Raw genomic sequence first — 24,915 nt, forward strand, 5'->3', positions numbered from 1 at the left:
ATTTTTTGAAAATTTCGACCTTCTTGCGGATCGACTAGATCGACTCCAAATGTTCTGAAACGAATTTGGTCCAAAGAGACCTAGGGTCTAAAACCGTTATTTCGACTAGGCACATTTTCACCTAATCAAATGATATACATATACCCTCTGTAGCCATATGGATGAGGGTACAGAAAAATGAAATTTGTCGCACAGTGTTTTCTCTGACACAACTTACCCTTAAAGCCCTTAAATGAAACACATACGTATTTGTGGTACTATAATCGAGTACATAGTAAGTGTTTATAATTTATTCAGACGATATTTATTTGTTTTTATTTTTTTGTTTAATTATTATTTAGTAGGTAATAATATTTATTTTATTTGTTTTTTATTTTTGATGCATACAAATATGTTTTTTTTTTTTTTTTTTTTGGTTTAAATTACTAATTTACTATCAGTCTACTTTAAAAAATGTGAATATTTTTTTTTTTTTTTGTTAAAAAATATAATTTATAGACAGATATTTTTACAAAAGGGTCCTTATCAAAAGAAAATAATAAAAACAATTTTATATATAAAATAATACGATTTTTAAAAAAAAAATTTAAAAAAAAAACTCTATTGCCACCAATTGATAAAAATCTAGGATTTAAGGTAGTTATTTATATTTAAGGTAAAAAATTTAACTTAAGCTTAAAAAAATTAGAATACAAATCCAAAATAAAAATATTCTAATTTAAAATTTAAATTAGAAAAGAAAAGAAAAGAAAAAATATAAAATCTAGTTTTTGTTAAACTATTTGCTTTTACTAAAAATACTTAATAACATCACAAATTCAGTTTGTTGGTTTGTTTGTTTGGTTGTTGTTGTTGGTATTGTAATACACTGTTGTAAAATATTTGCCTAACATTAAGATCTTTTGTTGTGGTTGTTGTTTTTTTCAGATTTTAATATATAGGGAGTGGCCATTTATATTTGATTTAAAGGGAAGATGTGAGCGGGGTTTTGTAGTTTTTTTTTTTTGTTTTGGTTGTTATTGGTTTTTAAAACACTTTAGAATAATTTTGTTTTTGTTTGTGTTTTTTTTATTTTTTGTTAAAAGGAGTCTTCTTTAATTGTTATTCAGATTGATTTTAAAAAATTCTTGTAATTTTATTAAATCAATTTTTCTTTGGTGGGCTTTTATTTTATTGAGAATGCAAAGTTCCATTATTGTTTTTTGATTATTTGGACATCGTAAAACAGTCTGATTTTTATGGTGCTACAAGAGAACAACGGCAGATACTTCTTAAGTGATTTGCTCAAAAATATTCCTACGTTTTGAACAAATTTTATATTGCATCTTAATTGGGGTATATTATTTAGTAGATTATTTTTGCATTGTAATATTAACTTTCGATTTGCAACGGCTCCATAAAATAATAATCATTTCTTGTAAACATGAAAAAAGAGCTCCCAATACTTAAAATCGACATAACCCCCACCTAATTTTGGTATCTAACATCAGGGGAGAGATAAAAAAACTCCTCTCGATTCAAAAACCTCATCGAACATAGAACAACTGGAGCTTACAATTTCTTATAGTTGTAATACCCAAAATATTGAGAAGTCAAATATTATTTTTCTCAACATTTTGCTTTTGGTTGGAAATTCGAAAGTTATAAGTTCTAATTTTTCGTATTCAATGAGGATGATTTTTTCATGATATTTTTGCTATTTTATTAATATCTTAAGACTGCCCATAATTTCGTCCTAATTTTTGCCTACCGCAGTTTATATAGGTTTGATGTCATTAATGGTGGATTTGATCAGCAAAATCGAATTCTGCATCCCTTCGCACAATATCTAAGCAACTCCCTCCTATGTCTCTATTATCTGTAATAATTTATGGGGTTGTCACGAAAGACCAGTGATGGCATTTGGCAGTTTATATCACATTTTTACATATTAAGCCTCTATTGAGGCTCTTAAGTCATTACTAAAACATCATAAAAAAAATCTATAAAGAAATCCCCAACTTATTAAAAATACATCAAACGGAGACCTATTGTCGTATACAATAACTTCATCTTAATCGATAACGAACGACCACTCCTTGCTAATTTTTTAAGAAAAATGGTCCAATTATACCTCTAGATCCAGATCCCCACCAAACAGTGACTTGTTTCGAGTGCATCGGCTTTTCAATACATGATGGGGGTTTTATGAGCGTCAAATGTTACAATTTTGTTTCAGCTCGAATAAAAGGAAAAAAATCTTTTAACCTATAGCCTAGGTTAGACAACTTTCAGTTTTTCCATGAAACCCCTTTTTTCCCATTAACTACAAAAACCGATAAAAATTCCAACTAGCCCGATTATAAATGTCAAACCAGGAACAGAACTGCCGTCATCTTTAATCAAGAACATCTACAATGTCATGCAATGTTAAAAAATAACATAAATAACCATTTATGCCATTAACAAATTTACTTGCAGACTCTCTTCCAGCACATGTATAAAGACTCTTTTCTAAATCGTCTATGAACTGCCTATATTGTCCATAAAGACTCTATTCACCTCAACCATAAAAATCGGCTTACAACCTCTCAACTCGTCTTTACAGACTCTCTTTAGATACTTGAGATACTCTTTAGATACTCCTTTAAAATCGTCTATGAAGACTCTTTGTAGATCATCTAAGAAGACTGCCTTTATCTTATTGTTTTTGAATACACCCTTTAAGCTCGTCATCTTTGAAGACTTCCTTCCGCTCGTCGTCTATAAAGAATCCCCTTCAAATCGTATTTTCAAATCGTCAAATCGTCTGCTAGAAAGACTTCAGCTCGTCTTCTATGAAGATTGCATTCAGCTTGTCGTCTATGAAGACTGCCTTCAGCTTATCTTCTATGGAGAACTTCCTCAAGCTCCCTCACAGCTTGTCTATAAATTCTCTACAGATCTTCTGCAATATCTCTTTTCAGATTTTCTATGCTATCTCCTTTGATCTTATAAAGACTATATATTAGCTTATCCATAAAGAGTACGTTCTGGTTGTCACTATACAGTTTCACTATTTAAAAACAGACTTCAGACATAACTAGCCTATAAGAGAGATTTTTCAAACGAATGTGTATTAAAGGCCCTCAAAAGAACTAAATTCGTGGAAGATTTAAAAAGATGTTTTCAGTTCCTCAGAGGCTATACTCGGGATTTTTAATATATTTTTTATGATTTTTCTAGAGCACTTTTAAGCTGGAATTGAGGAATGATTGTCACGTTTTTTTATGAAGAGCTGACCGAGCTATAATCGTCGATTTTTATAGAGAATTATCGATAATGGTGAAATTTGTGAAAAGGGGGATCTGAACTAAAATTTTGTATCCTTCTTTTCAACATTCGAACACAATGATTTCATTTTTTTGCTATGACTTTATTATAGAAAATAATAATGCCTCCCCAATTTTTCATAAAGAAAAATAAGATTATTTGTTCAATGTAGACCAGAACAATGTGCAGACTTTAACCACTTATAAACGATGTAAACGTGGATATTCCTAAAAAAATAAGAATTTTAGAAGATTTGTTAAAAAAATAGAAACTTGGATCTGAATTATTTTTATGATTTTTCTAATGGACTTCCGAGCTATAAACGAAGATTTTTGAGAATATTTTAAAAAGACTATCTGATTAATAATCTTCCATTTTTTTATGAAGTACTGGCCGAGCTGTAGTTGTGATATTTTATGGAGGACTATCAAAACGATAATGATGTAACTTTTAAAAAGGGTCATCTGAGCAAGAATCGTGTATTCTTTTGAAACACTATTTTAACTTAGAAAACCTCCAATTCCGCTCCTCTTCAAGTAGAGTAAGCCTAATGCCAGTAGAAAAGAATTGAATGAAAAAATCTGTCAATATCAAGTTTGTTGCTTAAGTTTTTTGTTTCTTTGTTAATTTATTGGAGAAAATAATTACTCTCCTAGTTATTTTTAATGGAAAAATAGAACCTTTTTTCTCATAGCGCCCAAGTCAGAAGTTATAACCTTTGTTTTAATATTTTTATATAAATTTATATATTTAATTTTTAAGCCTTCTGAGCTATATTTGAGGATTTTTGAAGAATATTTTGTGAAGAACTATCTGAGCAATAACAGTCGCAATAAATCATTATCAAGTTCGTTGCTTAAGTCTTTTGTTTTCACTGGGAATTTATTGCAAAACATAATTTCTTCCAATATAGTGCAGATCAAAAAGAAGGCTCTGACTTTTTATAATTGTGTCTAATAATCTTTTAAACCGATTTTTTTTCTAATTTAAATGTTTTAGTTTTTCATTTCAATGTTCTCTAGATATTATTTTTTAGGCTCTTCCTGCGGTTGTCTAGAGACAAAATCAAGTTCGTAGCTTAAGTCTATTGTTTCTTATATGAATTTACATTAGAAAATAATTACTCTACCAATTGTTCATAACGAAATATTAATGCCACAGTCATGTGGTCAATGGAGACCAGACCAAGGTGTAGACTCTGGCCACGGTGTGTAACCGCGGATTTCTTAAAAAGGCGCAATTATCGTTCAGGGTCTGTCTTCCTTGATTACATATATTCTCTCTAATTTTACATAAAATATCCGTTCCTATTGAGTAAAAAAACTACCTTCCATAAGAGCCTATAACTATTGCCCCACGCCATACAAAAAGGCAAACCTTCTTGTTTTCTATGACTACAGTAAAAAAAGTGTCCCAATCCGCAGGAACCTTCTCCGATTATAAAAATCTTCCCACTACTTGTCGCCCATAATCATTCTCCATGGATAAAAACTGAATGGAATTTCAGGCAGCCAGGTTCGAAATGTGTGTTTCTCGTCTGTAACCGAGCGATCAGATTTACCTTTTGGATGTGTTTACTTCGTTCTTCTGGAATCTGATAAAGGCGCCATTTGGTTGGAATAAATTTGAGCCTCCTCAGATCGTCAGTAAAGATGGTCCTTGGGACATCCATGAGAAGCATTTTATTATCTCTAAAGACTCTTTGAAAATATTCTGCATTGAATCGTTTTTATATTTTTCTAAGAATTTTCACCAGGCCGTCGGAATCGAATCCATATTATTGGCCAATAAAAAAATCTCTTTCTATTCGCCTGCAAATATCCCATTATAGACGACTTTCAGACCCAACAAAGTATATATATATATTCTTGATCAGCGTAAAATTCTAAGACGATTTAGCCATGTCCGTCTGTCTGTCTGTTGTAACCACGCTATCTTTCGAACGAATTGATATAGAAGGCTAAAATTTTGCACACATGTTTATTTTACCAGTAGGCAGGTTAAGTTCGTAAATGGGCCATATAGGTTCACGTTTTCATATAGCCCCTATGTAACGGTACCTCCCGATATTCGGTATTTTGAAAATTTTAGCGTCATTATTAACCCGAATTGTTTCAAATTTGGTATTTGAAGTTCGAAATGGATACTACAGCCTGAGACAGGAAATTGTCTATGCAGGTCCAGGTCTTCGTATAACCCCCATATAATGGTACCTCCCGATATTCAGTATTTTGATGATTTTAGCGACATTATTCACCGTAGCAGTTTCAAATTACGTATTTAGACTATATTCGGCTATATTCGGTATTTTTAAAATGTTAACAGAATTTTTTGCGAATGTTATCATTTTCGAAAATTTTCGAATTCGTTCTAAATGGTGGAGGGCCCAGCCGAACTTAGTGCTTTTTTACTTGTTTTAATTATTCTGAATTTATCTGGACTTTTAAACTACGATTTTTCATGACTTCCTACCGCGAGAGTGATCGTTTTAGGATATGCACCATGTTAATCAATTCTTAAGCGAAATTTTGAGATCTTGTGACGACCTAACATAGACAAAGCTCGACTAATATATCCAGAAGAAATAGAGAGGGACTATTTCTTCTGGATATATTAGTCGAGCTTTGTACAATATCTGCCTATTCTTGCCTATCTCTATTCCGGAATGGCATTATTCCTCATAACCTCTGGATATTTTACTCCTTAAAAGTGTCCTATGAAATTGTCATACATTTTTGAACAAATCACTCAAAAAGTACCTCATTGATTTCCCAATTTTGTAGCACCATTCTGTTATAATTTAATACAAATATTTTTTTCTTTTTGTTGTTGAGGGGGATTTAAAAAGATTTTGAGTTAAAATATTTTTTTTACATAATTATGTATGTTTTAAAATCGTTAAAATTATTTGATTCAAGTTGTCTCATGTTTTTCATATTTTTTTTTTTGTGGTTTAAATTGACGACAAAGATATATGGCTGACTGGCAAAAGGTAAAAGGGGTATACAAGGGGGCCGATAGGGGATTATAATATATTATTGTTGTTGTTGTTTGTATGTTGTTGTTGTTTTTACTACTAGAAGTGAACAATATTTTATTTGACTACAATTGCTGTTAATGTTCTTGTTTTTGTTGATTTTTGTTGTTTTCTAATATTTTTTTTTGTTGTTGTTGGTAATTATTGTTCTTTGGTTTATTAGCATTGCTTCATTCTTGCTTTCTACCACTGCTGCTTTGCTAATTATGTTGTTGTTGCTGTTATTGCCTTTCTTTCTTTGTTTTTTTGCTGCTTTCTTTCATTCTTCACTTTATATTTTATGATTAGCATGACCATTCTGATGATGTGGATGTTGGTGCTGTTGTTGTTGGACTTTATTAATGACCGCATTCATGTCGACGATAACGGCATCCGGCATGGTGCAAGTACTGTCCAATTCAGTTTGTCCCTCCAAGCTGACATGACCATTTGGCGTGCTGATGGGAATTTCCTGTGAGCAAACGAAAATTAAAGTGTGTGGCACAAAATCCACAAAAAAAGACAAAAACAAAACGAAATTTATTATTAGTAATTATTCCAGAATTTTTATTCCAAAATACATTTTTTTTTGTAAAATATACTGTTTCTATTTTGGGGGCCTCATCTCTCTCTCACTTTTATTTATTCGCAACGGTATCTGTAAGCGCATATTTTTTTAGTGAGTTACAGAAATGGTGTATTTCTGTAAATTGTTTTTTTACTCAAAATTTATTTCAAAATATACTTAACCTTTTGTCGTAGGACATTAAGGGAGTTGTGGGAGGGGATAGTTCTTTAAATTGTCTAAAAGAATTTATTTATTACCTGATAGAGAATAGCTGCATCCAGGGCCATTAATTCTTTGCGTGATAACTCCTCGACAATGGCGGCGGTATAACAATCTCCCAGCATGTTGTTGGTGGTGCGAATCCGATCCCTAAAAATGGGAAAGAGACACATTTACTAAATATTCAACAAGAAAATACAATTTTGAATGGAAGCTAAAAATGGTTATTCTACATGAGTATTTTTATAAAATACCGAATAGAAGTCTTCTAAACAAATATAATTTTTTCTTTAATCTTCAATGGGCCTCACAGCGCATAATAAGCCCACTAATTTGTCTACTACGGACAGACCACGAAATAAATAAAAAACAGTACCAAATGGTATCCCATTTTTCTTTTTAAATTAGTGAAGACCGGCAGGAGTGCTGTGTGCGACAAGGATACTTGTGCTCCGGAAAACAATATTCTCTGAAGGCTCAACTGCGAGAATATCCCAACCAATGTCTGCGAATGTCTAATAATAATAATAATAATAATAATAATAATAATAATAATAATAATAATAATAATAATAATAATAATAATAATAATAATAATAATAATAATAATAATAATAATAATAATAATAATAATAATAATAATAATAATAATAATAATAATAATAATATAATAATAATAATAATAATAATAATAATAATAATAATAATAATAATAATAATAATAATAATAATAATAATAATAATACTAATAATAATAATAATAATATTAATATTAATAATAATAACAATAATAATAATAATAATAATAATAATAATAATAATAATAATAATAATAATAATAATAATAATAATAATAATAATAATAATAATAATAATAATAATAATAATAATAATAATAATAATAATAACAATAATAATAATAATAATAATAATAATAATAATAATAATAATAATAATAATAATAATAATAATAATAATAATAATAATAATAATAATAACAATAATAATTATAATAATAATAATAATAATAATATAATAATAATAATAATAATAATAATAATAATAATAATAATAACAATAATAATAATAATAATAATAATAATAATAATAATAATAATAATAATAATAATAATTATAATAATAATAATAAGTAGGTGTCCCACAAGTCGGAGAGGTAAAGCAGGAACATCCTTTAAATTTAGTAGTCTACAGATTCAATCTTGAAAAAAGAGGTCTTACCCAACCTTAACCCAGGCAGTGAAATAAAATACTGCCAAATAATGATGTCAGAGTACCCTCAATTAATACTCATCGTCTTAAACTTTTGATTTTTTTTAATTCACACATTTTCTATACACTTAGAAAAAATTGAAATATGCCATTAATACTCTTTGGTAAAATATTCTAAAAAAAAATTGAAAAATTTAAAAATATCCACTGACCCTCCTTGTAAAATAATTTTGAAAATATTATGAATTCTCCTTTGACCTTAAAGAGATACGCGTAAAAATATTCTAATATTATTTTCAAAATGTTTAAAAAATAATAATTTTATAGTATTTGCATATATATACGCAAATTCCAATGTTGACCCCTATAGAGATTCCGAAGATGTTAACCAAGTCTATATAATACCTAAGTATATACCTAAGTCTATATAAATAATAAAAGGCGTGAGGTTGCAATATATCAACAACTTCCCACACTTTATATGAGATATGTATTACTTTTTCGGAAATTATGAAATAGAGTGGCCCGAAATATTCCATTGTATTTAATACTGATAAAAAAAAATATTGGGATGTGCAAAAATTGAAGAAAGTCGTCGATTTATTTGCAATTTTATCCGAATAATTGTTAACCAAAATTTTAACCTTTTGTGGGTGAGGTATCAGAAAGAATGGGTCGATTAATCCCATATTCAAATCAAATCTTTGGTTGGAAGTGATTTTCAGGTATACCAAGCTTGAAAAACATCGGTATGTTGTTTCACAAGCTATGACAGATATAAATATTGAGAATTGTGACCAGGAGGAGGTACCAGGAGGGGTTCGCAGGTATATATCTACTTCAGAATAGATCTTGTGTTATCAAGAATATTTGAAATGAGTTGGATACTTATTTTGCTTTCTTTGAGCGTTTTGATGGGGTACCAGAAAAATGGTCCGATCTCTACCATTTTTATAATAGATCTTGTGTTGATGGAAATATTGAGATGTACCAAGTCTTAAATGGAATCGGATCTTAATTTCGCTTTTTATGGGCTTCATGGATATAAGAAGTGGACCGATACATCCCATCTTCACGGCAGGTCTTGTGTTAGTACAAGATTTGGAATGTGCGAGGTTTTTGTTATTCAAAAGTTTGAGCCCTTTCTGGAGGAGATCCCAAAAGGGGTGGATCGATACGTCCCATCTTCACACCAGATCTGATGTTAGTAAAAATATTGGGGTGTGGAGATTTGAAGATACATATTCCGTATTTTACGATCGTTTTGGCTATTCAAAGTTGTGACCATTTGTGGGGGAGGTACCAGATGAAGTGGTGCGATATATCCCATCTTCAGACCGATCAAGTATTAAGAAAAATATTGGGATGTATGGAATTTGTAGATAATCGAATATTTATTTCGTATTTTATGATCATTTTAGTTATTCAAAATTTTAACCCTTTGTGGGGAAAGTACCAGAAGGAGTTGACCGATATACAGAAATAATAGGATGTGTAAAATGAATGGATGGGAGGAGATGGATGCTTATTTGGGATTGTATAACCGTTTTGATTATTCAAAACTTTGACTCACTATGGTGGGTGAGGTACCAGAAGGAGTGAATCGATATCAACCATCTTCACACCAGATCTTGTTTTCGTAGAAATATTGAGATGAGTAAAATTTTAAGGAGAATCGGATTCTTGTTGCGCATTTTATTAGAGTTCACAATATTGACCCTTTGTGTGGAAAGTACATGGAGGATATCCATTCGTGTGCCTGACATAGTACTGATTCAAATATTGGGATTTGTACAATTTAAACAAAATTGGATGATCCTTTCTTTTTATACGCGCAAAATTATTTTTTGTGGAAATTTTGACCTTTGACATCCCAACGGAGAGGACCCAAGCGGATACTCTCTTTAAGACGGGCAACCTTTGAAACGAAGCTTCGTCTAACTATCCTTTCTATGAGGTAGCCATGGCGGTATACGCCGCTACAGAAATGCCTTAAAGAAGTACTTTACAATGCAATGCAATTAAAATACGTCCCAGAAAAAATAATCTAAGCAAGTTAAAAAGCAGTAAGTTCGGCCGGGTCGAACTTTGAATACCCTCCACCATTTGGAAATTTTCAAAAAAAAAAAACCATTAAAAATTCTGTTAAAATGTTAAAAATACCGAATACAGATGTTATATTGGGGTCTATACGACGTGGATCTACTTGAGTTTTGTTTGTCATTAGCATTCCATACCATATCCAAATTCGAAACATGACATAAACGATGAATAATGTAGCTGAAATCGTCAAAATATCGTATATAGGGAGGTACCGTTATACCGGAGGTATACAAAGACCTGGACCTGCATAGACAATTTTCTGTCACAATACAAACATCAAATACGACGTCTCAGAAAATGTCGGTGAGCATTGTACCTAAAATCGCCAAAATATCGAATATAGGGAGATACTGATATATGGGGGCTATTTGAAGACTTGGACCTGCACAGGCTGTAGTATCCAATACAAAATTTAAACCAATTCAGGTAAACAATATCGCTAAAATCATCAAAATACCCTCCATAGTGGAGGGTATAAAAAGAAAAACCACTGTAAGTACTCTAAAAAATTATTCAGCTACCTTTAAAAAAATCACGTTTCTGAGAACTGATTGTCTTGGAAGAAATATTAAAAAAAAACACACATCATAATTTGTAAATAATGAGAATTAGCGGCTCTATCCGAATTCATAGTTTTCCCCATCTAACCCCTTTGTAATAGTCATTTTTCCGCTCCGCAATAATAAAAATACCAACATTAATTCTATAATACTCTTTAAAAAATATAAACTAATTGTCCTAGGAGAAATACTTTAAAAATCCGCTTATAGCTTTTAAAATATTAATATTCCTTGAAAAAATACACCTAAAAAATCACTAATGATCCTTAAGAAGTTTGTAGAGCCTAAAAGTCCTGAATTATTAAATTTTAAAATCAAATTTCATATAAAATAAAAAACAATCAATTTTTATTTCTTCAAAAATACTCACACAAACCAATCGACAGCGAACAGCAGTGTGACATCCTGGACCGGGGCATCGATGGCGGTCAAGACAACCAAAAGCAGGACCAAAGCAGCACTGGGAACACTCGCCGAACTCATCGAAGCGGCGGTAGATGTCAAAAGGACTGTGACAATTTCACCGAAACCTAATGTCATGCCGGACATTTGGGCAATGAAAATCGAGGCAATCGAAATGAAGAGAGCAGTGCCGTCCATGTTGATGTTGCAACCGATGGGTAGGACAAAACGTGTGATGCGCTGGTCCACACGCAACTTGTCGTTCATGCAGCGGAATGTCACAGGAAGTGCAGCAGCACTGAGGGTGTGGGAGGTGAACATTTGGTTTTCGATTGATGAAGTTGCAGTAGTTGTTGTATCACACAGTTGTGGCATATCACAGTTTGAAAATTATCACAGCATGAGTTGATTTGTATTTTTTGTTTGAATATCACAGCATGTTTGAGATGAACAAATTCATTAACGAGGAGGAGTGATTTTTTATTTGATTTTTTTTTTGTTTTTTTTTTCACAATATTTAGTGTTGGAATTTTTTACAATTTGATTGTTGTTGTTATTGTTTTTGGTTAGTATAGGTTGGGAAAATTTTGGTTGAGTAATTTTCACATATAAAATTGATTTGTGTTTTTTGGATTTGATTGTTGAAAAAACGTAAAAATCAAAATGTTGCATTCAAGATCGAACAAAAGAACCAAAAAAGGAAAGAAATATTTGTAGCAAAATGTCGTAAAAATATAATCGGTTAAAATTACAATAAGTTTTAGAAACCAGAGGGTTTATTTTTAATCATTTTTTGTTTGAGTTTCGTGTAATTTGATAATTTCAAATAATCTGGGATTTGAGAGGAATCGTCGCAGTAAACGATTTCAATCTCCCTCCAGGATTTTGAAGGTAAATTTCATATTTTTGCTTTTTGCAACACTCCAAACACAGAACTTGTCTGTTCTGGTGTGCGGAACTTGCAAATTCAAAACTTTGGAAGTTTTCTTAGAAATCTCCGTTCTTTATCTGATATATGTTTATATATAGAAAATGTATGTAGTTATATGTATATAGTGGCTTACGTTGAAGCTGTCGCAAATGCGGTCAGCATGGCTTGTATCAATCCAGCATAGAATTTGAATGGATTTCGACGCACAACAACATAATAGATGACCTGCATTATGACAAACTGATACAGGACCACACCAATGGTCACCGTCAGGATGAACCACATCAGCTGGGCCATAACCATGTGCAGATCGTCAACGCTTAGTATTTTGCCAGCTATCACCGAACTGATGCCAACCGGCGTTAGCCACATCACACAGGTGACCATTTTCATGACCACCTCAAAAATGGCCGAAAAGAAATCCACCACCACTTGGCCCTTCTCACCGATCGTCCCAAGGAATGTGCCAAAGACCAAACAGAAGAAAACAATGCCCAGCGTGTTGGTACCGCTGCGATACTGGATGACACGTATCAATGTCGGCTCTGCATCCTGTCGTTGCGCATCTACGCCGGAATCCACGTCTACGAGACTGGTCTCATTGAAGGTTTCATTGAATGTATTCGAAATGGAGGGTTTAGGCAGATAAACAGTGTGCGCTTGTTGAAATGAGGCTTGGAATAGATTGTCGGGAAAGACGTTTCTGTAACAGAAGAGAGAAAAAAAAAATAAAAAAAAAATTGTATGACAGTATTTTCGAAAATGTAATATTGTGAAATAAAACTCCCATCCCTGAAAAATTATAAAAATAAATTATAAAGTAAAATAAAATATCTTCACTTTTATAGCAAATTTTATATCATGGACAAGACCCATCAACATGTTTGCTATAATACGTGCTATAAAACGTTATTTATAGTAGCGCGGACATAAACCCAAACTACGGGTTATAAATGCAGTAGCGAATACATCCACCCGGGTCGACAACCATGTATAACACTTATAACAATAACGTTAACAACGATATTTTCAAAAGTACAATACCTAAAAATATAAAATTTTTAGCCCATCAAGAATATGTGCACAGAATAAGTCACTAGATATTTTCAAATATTATTTAACTCCATTGAACTTTGTAGACCGGTTCATACAAAATCATTGCTTAAAGATTTGTTTTGATATTTTGAAAAAAAATGGACTAAGGCAAATAGTCCAAAAAAAATATTTAAAAAAAAAATTACCAAATATACTAACAGATTTTGCGACTCAAACAATTTACTTATAATTCGGCGATCTCAAAATACATGACTATAAAAATTAGATTTCTGAGAAAATAATTTTTAAAAATCCATGAAAAAAAAAACCAAGAAAAAAACAGAAAGGAAAACCCAAAAGTCGGTCGGGGCCGACTCTATGATACCCTACACCACTATGTATATTTAGTAGAGCTCTCGTAAAAGAAAGGTTTATATTGGGCATTTCTGAGCTCTATGAGATATCTAGTACAAAAAATGATTATTGTAGAGTGCATATTCCAAAAGTTGGAGATTTTAACACCAAATCGGATAAAACATATATATGGACCTAGAGCTATATCTGAACCGATTTTCGCCAAGTTTTAAATTATAACTTCTTGAATAAATTTTAACTTCGTGAATGAATTCGCTTGGAAGTGCAACAATTCACTTACTTTGGGCTGAAATTAGCCATTTGGTGCACAAGAAACCTACAATTGGACGAAGATATATAGGGAAGCTATAACCAAATCTGATCCGATCTTGATAAAATTTAAATTATGTATTGCTAGGCTGAATTTAATATCTGGTACCAAATATCATTTTTATGGGGTGTATATTACGAATGTAAGGGACTTAAACACCAAAATCGGATGAAACCTAAATATATGGGAACTATAGCTATATCTGAAGCGATTTTCACCAAATTTTAAGTATTAACTTCTTGAATGAATTAGCTTGGAAGTGAAACATTTCACTCACTCTGGGCTGAAATTAGCCATTTGGTGCACAAGATACCTAAAATCGGACGAAGATATATAGGGGACCTATATCCAAATCTGAACCGATCTTAACAAAATTTGAATTATGTATTGCTGGGCTGAATCTAATATCTGGTACTAAATATCATTTTTGTGAGGTGTATATTACGAATGTAAGGGACTTAAACACCAAAATCGGATGAAACCTATATATATGGGAACTATAGGTATATCTGAACCGATTTCCACCAAATTTAAAGTATTTATTTCTATATTAAATTCGGTCGGATGTAGCAAAATTCACACCATTTGGTGCACAAGAAACCTAAAATCGGATGAAGATATAAATGGGAGCTATATCTAAATCTGGACCAATTTCCACCAATTTCAATAGGGTTCGTCCTTGAGCCAAAAAATGTTATTTAGAAAATTCATTTAAATCGAATAATAAATGCGACCTGCATTTTGTTTACAAAAATACAAGGACGGACGGACATGCATAAATCGACTCAAAATGTGATTCTATGCTGATCACCAAAAGGAACTATGGGTCTATCTCGTTCCCTTCTCCATTTTACAAACAAATGCACAAAGTAGGGTATAAAAAGAGGAAACTGGTGTGTAGGCGTGTGATGAAGCTGGAAATTCGTAGTTCTTGAAAATTCGTACTAAAAGGGTATGAAAAGTACTTAAATGTACCAAAAATCTAATATTTTGTATTGGATAAACAGAATGAGCTAAAATTTCAAAATTCACAGATGGAGTACAGGATACATGTAAGGTTACGAAAATTCAAAAATGGTACTAAACGTCTAAAATCGTGCCATTTTGTATTATTTGAACGAATATTTGATAGAGTGCAGGGAGTGCAGGATAGATGTAATGAAGGGTTTCTGGAAACTGGAACCTTAAGCTTACGAAAATAGTACTGAAATGTCTTCTAAAATGTTTATAATGTGAACAGGTAAAAACTTGAAATTTGGTATGCGAATCAATTTCAATGGTACGAAATTTGAATTAATTTGGTATGGTTTTGAAATTTTGTGTTGGGGTCCCAGTTGGTTTGTGATAAATAGGTGTTGGTTTGTGGAAATGAGTACTACAAGAGCACGAAAAATACTATATTTATACAGCTTGGTACTAGGCGAGCACATAGTGCTTGAAATCTGACATTTGGTTTTAGGGTCGCTGTTCATGTGTAGCCCGGACATATGGAGGTGGTTTTGGAATTGTATACTATAATTGTACGAAATGTACTAAAAGGTTCTAAATGTTATATTGGTTGGTGGCTAGAGATAAAATTTTGAGATTTGGTATTTAAATTTTGATAGTATATATGTTTGGGATTTGGCGGTGGTTCGTCCTATATTTGTAATAAATGGTACTAAATTGGGTGAAGGAATGGGACTAGAATCCTTAAATTTGATAATGAAGTCTCTGTTGTTATTTGGAATATAGATTTAAAGATGGTTTCGGAAATGTGTACTATAATTGTACAAAAAGTACTAAATCGTACTAAATTTGGTATAATATGGTAGTGGGTGAACAGATAGTGCTTGAATTTTGGTATCAGGATCACTGTAGTCTGGAATATGGAGGTAGTTTGGGAAATGGTTATTATTATTGGACGAAAAGTGGACTGAATGGTACCATATTTGGTATTGGGTGAGAGGATGGGGATAACATTTTTAAATTAGATACAGATATCATTTTAGGTGTCTGTTTTTAAAATATGGAGGTGGTTTTGTAATTGTGTACTATAATTGTTCGAAAAGTACAAAGTGGTACTGAATTTAGTATTAAACGAAGGGATAAGGCTCGAAGCCTAATGTTTGATATTGAGTTCTCTGTTGGTATCTTATCTTTTGGAAATGTTTCCTATAACTGTGAAAATTCGAAATATTACCATATTTGGTACAATATGGTATTGGGTGAGCAGATAGTGCTTGAAATATCAATTTTTATGTTAGGTCGCTGTTCATGTGTAGCCTCGACACATGGAAGTGATTTCGGAATTGTGTACTCAGTATTATTCGCACTATATTTGGTTTTTTGGTGATAAATACCAATAAAAGGTGATAAAATGAAATAAAATTCTGAAATTTAATATTAAGATAACTGATGGTGTCGTGTTTAAGATTGAAAATGTGGCGGTGGTTTGAAAATGTGTCCTAAATTTGTACGAAAAGTACTGAATGATACTGCATTTGGTATTGGGTAAAGGGGATAAGGCAGGAATTTAATATTCAGGTCTCTGTTGGTATATGAAAATGGAAAATGGAAATGGTGGTTGTTACGGAAATGGTACTATAATTATACGAAATAGTACCAAGTACTAAATAGTACTAAATTTTGTATTAGATAACGGAAAAGAGATCAAATTCTGAAATTTGATATAGCTGTCACTGTTGGTGTTTATGGTTAAGATATCGAAAAGTACTAAGTGGTACTAAAACTGGTATTGGGTGACGGAATATAGCTGAAATCTTAAAATTTGATAAAAATATCACTGTTGGTGTCTGTGGTTGAGGATGGAGACGTTTTAGAAATGTGTTATACAATTGCTCGAAAAGTACTAAGTGGTACTAAATTGGATATTGAATTTTGATTTGGATTTAATTTGGAGAGGGCCTTGGAAATGTGTACTATATTTGTACAAAAATACTATATGGAAACTGAATTCTGAAACTTGATATTAAGATTACCGATGGTATCTGAATTCGATAGTTGGCGGTGGTTTGGAAATGCATCCCAGCTTAATATCAAGTTTCAGAATTTTATCTCTATCACTTCATCCAATATATTTATGCCAAATAGTACTAAATTTCGTATTTGCTGAAGGGATAGAACTAAAACTGTGATATATTATATTGGTGTCTGGGGTTGAGATATGAAACGGGTGTTCAAATGAGTACTAAAATTATACGAAAAGTAATAATTGTTGCTAAATCTGATATAGAAGAAAAGAATACAGCTGGAATCTCGAAATTTGTTATTTAGGTCTCTGTTGATATCTTGTAGAGGTCTGGAAATTGTACTATAATAATAATTATACTATAATTCTTTCCGATAAAGGAACAATTGGAATAAAATAGAAACTCTTGAAAATCTGAAAATTTAAAAGGATGTACGAAGTTTTAAAAAAAAAAATATGGCAAACTAAACAAATTGTGTATTTTGAGTACTAAAAATGTCTGAAACGAATTGTTGGAACGTATCGAAAATGTTAAAGTGGACTTTTCGCTGAGGAGGTAGCGAGCACTTGTTCGTCTTTAATGGATTTTTTCGTATACGAAGTAGCGGGCAATTGCCTGTAATTCTTAAAAGTATTATCTGAAGATCAATATTTTTTTCTAGTAAAAATCTTAAAAAATATGAATATAATCTTAAGCTTTAGGTAGGTAGTTTTTTATAAACATTTTTGTAAATCTGATAAAATATCTTGTCTTTAAAAGTTGTTCCTTAAATTTTCCTAATTTCGAATTTATACTTTTTTAGAAAAAAATCGTTCTTAAATAATAAATAGTTTTCGTACTCACCTTCCCAAATCCAATAAACTATCCAATAAATTCACAGCCCTTTTATCTGTGGAACGATCTATAGTATTGTGTAAATCTGGATCTCCTGGGTGTATCAGCAGGACCAATGCAATACCCAACGCTGCATTCATTAGGGAGGTGGTGGCAAAGTAGACCAGAGTCCTCAAAGCAATTTTACCATTCATGCGGGCATTCAGACTTGCCGAGCCGGCAATGAGACTTGAGATGACCAATGGCAAAATCATTAATTTCAAGACACGCATAAATAACTCTCCCGGATATGAAATCAGCATTATGGAGTCCTCATGCAGCTGCAGAGGGCGTAGTGAGAAACCTGAAAAAGGGAAAATAAAAGAAGATGATGATAATGGTTTATTTATGATAAGGATTTGAAAATTCTTAATGGTGTTCACTTAACCTTACCCCCTATTCTGCCCTACCCCAATGACGTCGATGCTGGTTGTCTGTTTACATCTGTTGAGAAATGAAAGGATGTCAATGTGTCTGAAAATGCCTTAATGTCCTTTAGCGGGGAGATTATGTGACAATGTTTACCATCAACACTTTCTCTTCTGTTGCTTTCAATTCATAGAGTCCCCTCTCCTCCCCTTCCCTACCCTTATCGCTTCCATTCCTATTCCTTGTGCTGTGTTTGGTTGTTTCTATTTTTATCTGACCTATTTTGTCATTGAATTCTCCTCAACTGAAATTATATTTACTGAAGCGAAAAAAAAACTTGTTCGGATGTAGATATCGGAGTGTGTTAGTGTCGGTGTGTTTATGGGAGAATTGAATTGGTTCCTCTTTATTGCCACCATATGCTGCTGCTGCTGTTGTTGTTTTTGTTTACCTTGAACTTGAACCTAACCATATTTTCTGTTTGGTTTGCTTCCTATTTCCCCCATTTCCAAGTGCACTGAAGTGTGTATTGAAGCCTCAATAAATAATGCAACAGTTGGGCGCCATTAAGTGGAATTAAGTTCTTCGTCGAAGTGCAATTCATTTGGTTTCCTGTTAAGTTTTTTTTTTTTTTATTTGAATACGGTGCAACAATGGCTTTTTTTTCATAAAGCTTATAATTCAAATGGGCTTTGGGGAAGATTAATTAAGTTTTGTTTGTTAAGAGGGTTGTAAAATATAAAATTGTAGCGGGAGAAATAAGGATGGTCAAGGACGGTGAGGTAAGAAATCCACCTACTTGGCCCATCACCCTACGACTTAGTTCCTCACTGAAGTAATATTTATCTTGGTGCTGGTAGTTCTTAGAAAATTGTTTTCAGATAGTCCTTTTAAGAATAAATCATAGGTTCGTGTCTCCTTAAAAAACTATTCCACAATTGCTTATCTGTTGCTCATTGAAAAATATTAAAAAAAAAAATAGTTTCTAATTTCATTAAACCTAAGTCCTAAAAAGCCCAATAAGACAAAGTCTTAAATACTTGATATAAAACGTCGAAAAAGCTTAAATCAAAAAATCTACTTTTATTGGTCTAATGTTCCAGGAAAATATTCAAATAAACCCTAAATAATGATCTCTAGCTTCATAAAAATATGTCTGTTCTTGTGACTCCTCCAAAATTGCTCTCAAAAATCTAAGATTGTTGCTCTGATTAAGTGCTTTAATTTTTGTGGGGATAGCCTTTATAAAAATGCTAGCAAGTGCCCGCTAACTCGTCAATGAAAAGTCCATCTTGAAATTGTAGATTCGTTCCAAGAGTTCGTGTTTGGCCTTTTTGATATCTGTTTTTTATCAAAACTCAGACTTTTTTCAGACTTTTACACCAAAACGTCCTCAAAATCTCAATAAAGAAGGATTTGGGACAATGAACCCACATTCATTTTGTCTGTCCAAAAATATTTCAAAGTCTCAACAGGGTGAGATAAAAAACTGCAACAAAGTCAAACGCCATTTTTTTTTATTATTTTTTTAAATTTTATTGAATGAAAGCAAAAAATGTCGGAAATAGCATAAATTTTAGAATAAGTTTAGATTTGTTCGAATTGGTCACCTTTGGCACGAATTATGGCCTTCAAACGAGTAATGAAACCGTCACACGCTGCCCGAATGTTGCTCTGTGGTATTTTGGGCAATTTCCGGCGAAGCACTTGATGCGATCGACACTTTGGTATTTTTTAATGCCAACCTTGCTATCCAAAATACTCCAGGCATAATAGTCCAACGGATTGGTATCCAGAGACTTTGGTGGCGCGTGCTGAGTGCGATGGCGCTGAGTCCTGTTGGAATGTCCAAGGTTTGCGGACAAAATGTTTGCGTGCTCAAGGCTTTAATACGCCCTCTAGAATATTTTCGCAATAATATTCGGCATTTATTCTGATGCCACGGTCGATTAATACGAGTGGAGAGCGACTATCGGCTATTACGACGGCCCACGCCATCACCATGGCCAATGGAATATTGCGATATGTTCAGCTCACGAACCATTTTTCGGCCACTGGACGCGGGTTTCGATCTTTACAAGTCGCTTCTTTACTTTTCGAACAATTTCTGTTGACATTGCTGTTTTCTTCGGTACACTTCCTTGACGTAGGGCTACGCTACCAGTATCACGGTAACGAGCGATGGTACGAGACACAAAAGATTTATTCACATTTAAATGCTAGAGTGATCTAACGATTGCCACTTGTGGTTCTCCAGCCAAATATAAAGAAATCAGATTATCACGCTTGAATTCCAACACGAATAACTCTTTCCAAAATGCTTTAATACGCTTGTAAACAATATAGTGAGCTGTCACTGGAATAATTTTAACAGCTGTCGGCCGAGTGCCTTGAAAATGACAGCAGTCTGAAGTTGGTTGCAGTTTTTCATCTCATCCTGTATATGTAAGCTTTAGAGACCAACAGAGACCTCAAAATCAATATCAGATCTATGCCTAATACCAAATAACATTCAGTAGGCATATCTGTCCATCCTAGACACCAACAATGATCCAAAATTAGTAACATTTTGTACTTTTCGAACAATTATGGTACGCATTTGACAAACCACCACCAAATACAGAGACCCCAATATCAAATTTCGGGATTACATGTCTATACATTTACTCAATACCAAACTTCGTATAGTTTAGTTCTTTTCCTACAAATCACCAACAGTGACCTCCATATCAAATTCAGAACTACAGCTTTATGTCTTTTTCGAAATCTAAATTTAGTACTAATTAGTACTTTCCGATCAACTACAGTACACATTTCCAAAAACACTACCATACCCTAATCACAGACACACTCAGGGATATCTATATCAAATTTCAGGATTTTAACCTAACCCTTCACTCAATACCAAATTTAGTACTTTTCGAATAACAACAGCACGCTTTTCCAAACACGATCTCAACATTAGATACCAACTGTTATCTGAATACAAAGTTCGGCATTCAGCCAAGACCAAACTTAGTACTATTAAGTACTTTTCGTACACTTATAGTACACATTTCCAAAACAATTTCCATATCTCAACTCCAGAAAGCAACAGAGACCTCCATATTAAATTTAAGGATTCTAGGCCTATCCCTTCACTCAATACCAAATTAAGTACCATTTAGTTCTTTTCGTTCAAATATAGGATGAATTTCCAAACCACCTCGAAGTCTCAACATCATATTCCAACAGAGAACTCGATATTAAATTTCAAAATTTCACCTCTACTATTCAGTACTTTTCCTACCACTATAGTACACATTTCCAAAACCACCTCCACATCTCAATTCCAGATACCAACAGATATCTTGATATCAAATTGATGATTCCAGCTCTATTTCTTCAACCAATACCAAATTTAGTACCATTTTGCACTTTTCGTACAAATATAGTACACATTTCAAAAACACCTCCATATCTCAATTTCAGATACCAACAGATATCTCAATAACAAATTTTGAGATTCCAGCCGAATCCCTTCACCCACTGACAAATATAGTACTATTCAGTACTTTTCATACAATTGTAGACACATTTCCAAAAGCACCTCCATATCTCAATTCCATATGCCAACAGAGATCTCAATATTCAATTAAAGGATTCCAGGTATAGACCTTCACCATTAGTACCATTTAGTACTTTTCGTACAAATATGTGACGTATTTCCAAATCATCGCCAAATAACAAGCATAGATATAATTTGTAAATATCAAATTTCTGAATTTTATCTTTATCCCTTCTCGCAATACCAAATTTAGTACTATTTAGTACTTTTCGTACAATTATAGTACACATTTCAAAAACCACTTCCATATCGTAATTCCAAATATCAACAGAGACTTCAGTGTCAAAGTTGAGGATTCCAGCCTTATCTCTTCACCAAATACAAAAATTTAGTACAATTTCGTACTTTTCGTACAAACATAGAACACATTTTCAAAACTTCCTTCATATCTCAATTCCAGATACCAACAGAAACCTCAATATGAAATTTGATGATTCTAGTCCTGTCTCTTCACGCAATACCAAATTTAGTACACTACTTTTCGAACAACAAAACCACCTCTCACATCCAGAGTCCTCAATATGAAATTTGAGGATTCCAGTTCCATCCCTTCACCCAGTACCAAATTAAGTACCATTTAGGACTTTTCGTTCAAATATAGTACGCATTTCCAAACTACCTCCAAATCCGAAACGAAAATACCATCAGTAATCTACACATAACATTTCAGAATTGTATCCCTATCCCTTCACCCACCATTCAGTACTTTTTGTACAATTATAGTTCACGCCTTCGAAACCACCTCCATATATCCAGGCTACACATACACCCAAATTTCAGATTTAGTACCTTTCGTACGCTTTCTGAATGAATTTCCAATCCTAAATCTTTATCTTAACCCTACCCACCTGCAGTGACCCCAGTATCAATATTAAAAAATTATTCTATTTTTCTGTACAACAAAAAACGGATTTGTACTAAATTTAATACCATTTAGTACGGTTTTTGCACTTAGTACTCATTTCCAAAACCACATCCTTACATCAACAGCATTTCCAAGAATTGATTCTCATTACAAATTTCAAGATTTTACCACCATCTGTTCACATAGTTCCAAATGGTACCAAATTTAGTGCATTTTAGTACTTTTGCGACATTTGTTGTTATAATTCCAAAAAAAAAAAAAAAAAACGTTGCTTTGATTATCCTACACAACATCAAAGACTCTGACTCCAAATTTCAGATTTTCAGCCATATTTCTTCACCCAAATACCAAAGATTAAGTATTTACTACTTTGTGTACTTTTTAGTACGTATTTCCAAAAGCGCCGCTATGTATCAACCGAACCGCATAAAAGGTGATCCTAATGCCAAATTCTACTTCCAACTCAGTCCCTAACCCAAATCCAAATTTAATATCATTTGGTACTTTTTTGTGCGTACTTCGCAAACCACCTAAAAATCTTAACCCTACACGCAAAGGGTGATCCTAGTGCCGAGTTTCAGATTAGTACCCTTCGTAATTTACCCCAACTCTTTATGTTAACTAAACCCACCAGCAGAGACCCAATAACAATATTTTAAATTTCCAGATCAATCTTCGTCCAATCAAAATGGAAGTGTACCTAATTTAATACCATTTAGTACAGTTGTTACTCTTAGTACACATTTCCAAAAACGCCTAGCACCTGAAATTAAAGCCACTTCCTAAACTTAATTCTTATACCTGTACCTGTATTCGTTCACAAAATACCAAAACGTACGAAATTTAATGCTTTTTATTACTTTTAGTACACTTCTAGTCCGAATTTCCAAAAACATTTGGTTTATAGTTTCAATATTTTATTGAAATTTGTTTTTAAAAAATGTCTGATTTACTGCTTTGATATTCCTTCATTGATTTCCGTGACCCTAAAAATAGACCTAAAACGTAATCCTTCCATATAAAATTCACCACCAACTGAACGCATTCTCAGAGAACTGCTAACGTCACATTTCTAATTAAATTGCCTCTATTTATCCAAGAATAACAAGTTTTCGAAAAAGGATTTGTGATTTCGTTTGGGCGCCCAGCCATAATCACGGCAAGCCATTCATTGATGGGTAAAGCCTACTTTGGAAACTCAATAGCAGCAATAAATGGACGGAAAGTTCATTAACTTTGATTGAATGGCATGCCACATGTCAACGGAAAATAAAGGTAGTAAATAAATAAATTCTAGCCTTGTAGTATCGCCCTACTCCCCAAACCCCAGCAAGTACTTATTTCCCCTGAAATGTGTTGCTAACACCCAATTTGTTGGAAATTATAATTTGTTTTATGAACGACTATTTGATTTATTTTTAGGTCGCAATAAAAATAATTACCTCACGTTTATTTTCGATTGCAGTGAAACATTGTTCTCTTGAAATTTGCATTTCTATTTAAAAACGTGGGTTGGGTGATGATGGTGGTGGCATGGCCACCACAATTGCGTTCTGTTACACATGACTGCCTCTGCCTGCCAGGCTGCCTCAGGGTATTGTTTGGTAACAAATTTCATTTGCAGAGAGTATATTTTTTAATGGCCATCTATTTAGTGACAACATTCTTGGGCATCCATTTATCTGTCATCTGATGTGAGAATTCTTTCTCTTTTTTTTCGTTGCCATCAATGACTGATGATATTTCGTCTTTACTTCTGGTTGCTAATTTTAGCCAGATCTGTCATCATAAATAATGTTGTCATAATTTAGCCGGGTGACAAAAGGCAAATTCTTGTAAAAATGCATTGTTGTTGAGATTTTTTTTAAAATTTCTGTAATGTCAATATATTGTGGAAATATACACCACTACACACATACGCTGCAGACAGACTTGAGATATGATATTCGTGTGAGAATTTTAACACGAAAAGCAAGGACTATGGCTGTATCATTTTATACGTTCCTTATCGAAATAACGGTTTTGGACCCTAGATCTCTTTGGATCAAATCCGTTTCAGGACATTTGGAATCGATCTAAGCGTGTCCGTCCGTCTATCTGGTGTGCACGATAACTCGGAACATCGTAAATTTATTATCAAGTATAGATTGAGTTCGAAGATGAGCAATATCGGTCAACTCTTTCTGGTA

The 24,915-nt window shown here is 32.8% G+C and overlaps 1 protein-coding gene across 4 annotated transcripts in view; it reads right to left on the reverse strand.

The window, feature by feature from the left end:
- Positions 1-248: 248 nt before the first annotated feature.
- The window catches only part of LOC101901705 (excitatory amino acid transporter), a 58,129-nt gene continuing 33,462 nt past the window's right edge, over positions 249-24,915 (reverse strand). For 3 of the 4 annotated variants that reach the window (XM_011295390.3, XM_005186301.4, XM_005186300.4), the window contains 5 exons: positions 17,856-18,189; positions 12,454-13,023; positions 11,358-11,687; positions 7,133-7,244; positions 249-6,779 (listed from right to left, as the gene is read on the reverse strand). In XM_011295390.3, coding sequence (XP_011293692.1) covers positions 6,600-6,779; positions 7,133-7,244; positions 11,358-11,687; positions 12,454-13,023; positions 17,856-18,189 — 1,526 coding nt within the window. In that variant the 3' untranslated portion in view covers positions 249-6,599. The remainder of the gene's footprint in view (positions 6,780-7,132; positions 7,245-11,357; positions 11,688-12,453; positions 13,024-17,855; positions 18,190-24,915) is intronic. The other variant, XR_009341984.1, reaches the window with a different exon arrangement.

The sequence above is a fragment of the Musca domestica genome, unplaced genomic scaffold, assembly GCF_030504385.1.
Source record: "Musca domestica strain aabys unplaced genomic scaffold, Musca_domestica.polishedcontigs.V.1.1 19, whole genome shotgun sequence".
In the NCBI taxonomy this organism is placed as follows: Eukaryota; Metazoa; Arthropoda; class Insecta; order Diptera; family Muscidae; genus Musca; species Musca domestica.